The 4682-nt window shown below is 39.1% G+C and overlaps 1 protein-coding gene across 1 annotated transcript; it reads right to left on the reverse strand.

The window, feature by feature from the left end:
* Window positions 1-536: 536 nt before the first annotated feature.
* On the reverse strand, window positions 537-2998 carry foxd2 (forkhead box D2). The gene has a single exon (XM_041839436.2). It carries the CDS (start codon window positions 2438-2440, stop codon window positions 1328-1330), a length of 1113 nt encoding a protein of 370 aa, XP_041695370.1. The 5' UTR covers window positions 2441-2998; the 3' UTR covers window positions 537-1327.
* Window positions 2999-4682: the final 1684 nt, after the last annotated feature.

Here is a 4682-nt window from a genome sequence, read left to right on the forward strand (position 1 = left end):
CTGAGGCCCACCCTTCCAGAATATATTTCACAGCAGAAATGTGGGAGTTCAGACATCACAAATCTGTATCTATATGTGCATGTCTGTCATCATAACACTTGTTGGCTGTAGTGGTATATAGGCTAATTTATGGGCTACTGGCGATATTTAAATTGATAATAGACTTGTAATAAATGCTCCTAATTGGTACAGATTGCACGCGAAATGTAACTGCAGATTTAAACCTATGGCACCAATGCGTAAATGACCATGTATGCTCATGATTGTGCCAGAAAGTGCGCTTGTAGGCCTCTCAAAGACTATAGAGTTCAAACTGGGCCTACACATAAAGATTGAACTTTGATCTCGGGTCAACAATGATGAGCTAGATAAATGCAAAAATACACGTTCAAAACGTAGGCGCACACATTCTATATTTCCTAGGGTGATTTTAGGCTTTGAGTAGACATATGTGTGCAGGCATATTGCCAATAAAACGTTCCAATAAACAAGTTAACGAAAGTCTTTTTAAATTCACAAACATTTATTATTCTTGTCATTACAACAAAAAATGATCTATGAACATTAAGTGTCTCTGTCTATACACATAACATACGTTTGATATTTTAATTTCAATGAAATAGATAGGAACTAAAGCACAACAGTTTAACAGGATGTGAGGTAATGCGCTTTACACCAAAACCACATATCTGTCCACTGACAACATTAAATAATTTCCATACAAAGTCACCACAACACCGCTGTTAAGAGAACGAGGGGCAGTGGGAAAGGTTAGATTTGTATTTAATAACCCTCCTTGTCTCAATGTGCTTTCTAACAATTAAAACCTGAGTTTGCGGTCTCGGTATTAACAGTGCTTTATCTCACAACGCACAATTATATATATATATATATATATATATATATATATATATATATATATATATATATATATATATATATATATAAAACAATACAAATCATAATAAAAATCTCAATTATAGTTAAGAAACAATTAAATATTCCCCACAGAGTGAGATACGTGACATTTAACTTGTGTTAAAATAGCTGGATCTTTGCTCAGATAGTTGAGGGCCTAGGCCAATGTAGGCCAACGAATACACCTAATGTTGGCTTCCAATTTGCTTTCTTACTATCATGCTTCTTCCATTTATTGTATCCTATACACATTTACAAACATAAATATACATTTCACTTTCCTCTCCGATCAGAAACATAAGGGGTAGAGCAACACTCTTACTTCTCAAATAACGTTTATCCTACCTTCACATAAGACGACAGAACCATAATGGGTAGGATTTCTGCGAGTTTTGTTTTTGCTGCCAGTTTAGAAATGACAAATGTTAAGATTTGTAGTTTTGCTGGAGAATGTCTGTGAGCCAGGCTGGAGCATGGTTTCCTGCGAGAGGTTCAAGTGGTTCGAAGCTGAGGTGAGTGCAGGGTTCAACATGGCCAGGATCTGAGCCTGACTGTGACAGTGGCTGCCCGACTGTGCGCTGTACGGGGAGGCCACGGAGTTAGCTGCACCGATTATATTGTCTATAGAGAAAGAGGGCCTAGTTGGCGTGTTAGTGTCCGTCTTGAGAGGCGCCAGGCCGGGCAAGGTAGGGCTTAGTTGAGGGTAGAATGGCTTTCGTAAATCAGCCCCTAATAGAGAGGGCAAGGGATGTGGCGTGGGGAATATTGAGGCTGGCGAGGGGAGTCCACAAGGTGTATTATGGAAAGGGAAAGCGCCTGCTGTGAGGTGAGGATGATAGGGGTTATGGGCATGGAAGTTCTGCAGCTGGAGTCCATAGTTGTACCCATAAGGGCCGTATCCGAACCCGGGCAGGAATCCCCCGGCGTCCCTGAGGATTTCGTTGGCTTGGTGCCTCTTGAAGCGCTTCCTCCTGCGTAAAAAACTCCCGTTGTCGAACATGTCGGCGGACTCCGGGTCGAGGGTCCAGTAGTTGCCTTTTCCAGGGTTGCCAGGCTCACGTGGGATTTTGACAAAGCAGTCATTGAGAGAAAGATTGTGACGAATGGAGTTTTGCCAAGCGGGGAATTTCTCCCGATAGTACGGGAACCTGTTGCTGATGAACTCGCAGATCTCGCTAAGAGTGAGGCGTTTCTTGGGACTCTGGAGGATAGACATGGTTATTAGGGCTATGTAGGAGTACGGGGGCTTGACTAGAGCGTTCTTACCAGGCTTATCTCCTATCATGGCCCCTGAATCTCCACCAACTCCAACCTGGTCAGCCGGACACTCAGAGCTGCTGAGGCCTGGGGAGGAACCCCTCTCCCCCGCGTTCTGAGACAAATTATCGTCCGAGTCATTGTCCAGGAAATCGCGATGAAGGTATTTCCCATCCTTGCCAACGGAGATGTCTCCCCCAACCACATCTATGTCCACATCATCAGACAAAGCAGAGTTGTCGGACATATCCGTCCCTAGAGTCATCCTTGGCGAGACTGGTTCTCGTCCTCCCTCTCGTTCCTTACGGAGTCTTTTCAGCTCCCACGCTGGGTGTACTCAGTCCGTGCGTATAGCACTCTCCCGCTCCTCGGAGGACCACAGCGAACTCCTGTTTACTTCGACGAGCTGCATAGAAATATTACTGGAATATAGAAGAGAGCAAGACGCCACTCCAACCAGTTGGTATGGGGCTATGGTGCGTTTAACCGAGGAAGAAACTCTTCTGAATTCAAGCGCAGGAAAACAAAACTCGAATGGAAAAGTCATAAATCAGTAACGCTATTTACTTGAGGATCACTACAAGCTGTCTTCATAGGTGCTTAATTATTTGTCTTTCTTTCTTTCATGCATTTGTATTTTAGGTCGTTCATTTACTGTTGCATTCTTGTATGAATATCTTTACGCGCAGGCACAGAGCAAGTATCCTGCGTGAGCTTCATACTATTCCTCTTCATAGCTCTCAAAAGCTATTTATTCAGCCGTCCAAATCACGTGGTCATCGTGTCACCGTTAGCAGGAAATGAAGGATAGTGCAAAGGGAATGGAAGACGGACAAGATGAGGAGTGGTGAGTGCGCTACCTTACACATTCTCTTGGGTTAAAGATACTCCACTACACGTACATATTCCAAATATGTAATATCATCAGAAGTATTGGTTTCATGTTGATGGAATGCATGTTATATAAAATGACAAACAGGATGGACGTTTCCACAGTGTCAGTAGTGTTGAAAGCTCATAGTGGTCAATTCTTAAGAATCTGAGAAGTTGATTAGCTAAATAAGACATAAGTCCAGAACCAATACCACATCATTTGCATATTTATGGATGGCTTTCAAGGCGAAAACAAGTATGTTTATTTCTTTGTTAGTCGGTGGATTCATTCAGTTCTCACTTGTATCTGATCTATTAATCAATTTCAGAATCTGATGTGTAACATATCCAAAATATTTAGTTTTCCAATTTGCAATTATGCACACTCTTGTACCCTTCTAAACAAAACAAAATATTGCTATAGATGCAATAAAAATATCCACAATCGCTTAAACCAAGGCTTACGATTTAAAAGTGCTCAAATAATTGTTTATTATCGTTACAGTTAATTAAATAAGTGGTTATTTTGTTATTTTATGATATGCGTTTGGGCAAATATTATCCCATGTTATTATAAGCCTATACCATTTTGACTCTAATTACCACATATGCTATTAACCAGTAATACTACACAGTAATTGTAATATAATTGTAAACGTTATTGACTGTAAATATACAATATTGAAACCCCAACTCTAATCCAGTCATATCAATACATATTTTTTAAACAACATAATTGTGCTGTTGTTATTACTATTGTTATGATTAATATTAGGCCTATTGATTATTATTATTATTATTATTATTATTATTATTATTATTATTATTATTATTATTGAGTCCATTGGGTTTAAACAAACGTATGACTTGTTACTTTTGTAAACAAAATGTTATCGAAAGGGAGATTTCCTCAGTTTAACTTATGGCTATATACAGTATGTATACATATACTGATTATTCAATTGAAACATGGCGCTGATATACTAATTCACAAACGAGACTGACCAGTAAATAATATTTAAATCCACATTCCAAAGTGTGACATTTGAAAGCAATATTTTTCAGAATTGAGACTATGGGATGCATTTTCCAATGAAAGAATCATCTTTGAATTATAACATAATATAATGACTACTGTTTAATAATAATTATCCTAATTATACGAATAATAATATAATTATCATAATAATAATCATGTTTATTTATAATATTACCTTTCATTATTTATGTTCAGAGGAGAAAGGCAGCACAAGCTATGGAATCCATTTACATGGCTTTATCATTCATTCCTCGATCACTTCTCACGGGTTTTATGTTTTACTTGTCAAGAAGCCATAACAATAATATCCATCTACATTTTCTACATAATTCACATATAGACAAACACAAATGTATGCTGCTGCAACCTGCTCCGATTCGTCTTTGTCAGAGTATGCTATGGGCAGAACAGATGACATGGCATGTAGGCCTAATGTGTAAGGGTCTATGTGTTTCATGACAGGAGAGGAGCAGCGCTCGCATTCCAGTTCATTATGTTGCAGAAACATGGTGTTATTGTAATACATACATCAGCACCTAATCCATCTCTGTACAGGGCCATCAGCTAACTGTATAACAGGGCCCTCCATGTTACA

The sequence above is a fragment of the Coregonus clupeaformis genome, chromosome 20, assembly GCF_020615455.1.
Source record: "Coregonus clupeaformis isolate EN_2021a chromosome 20, ASM2061545v1, whole genome shotgun sequence".
Taxonomy (NCBI): Eukaryota; Metazoa; Chordata; class Actinopteri; order Salmoniformes; family Salmonidae; genus Coregonus; species Coregonus clupeaformis.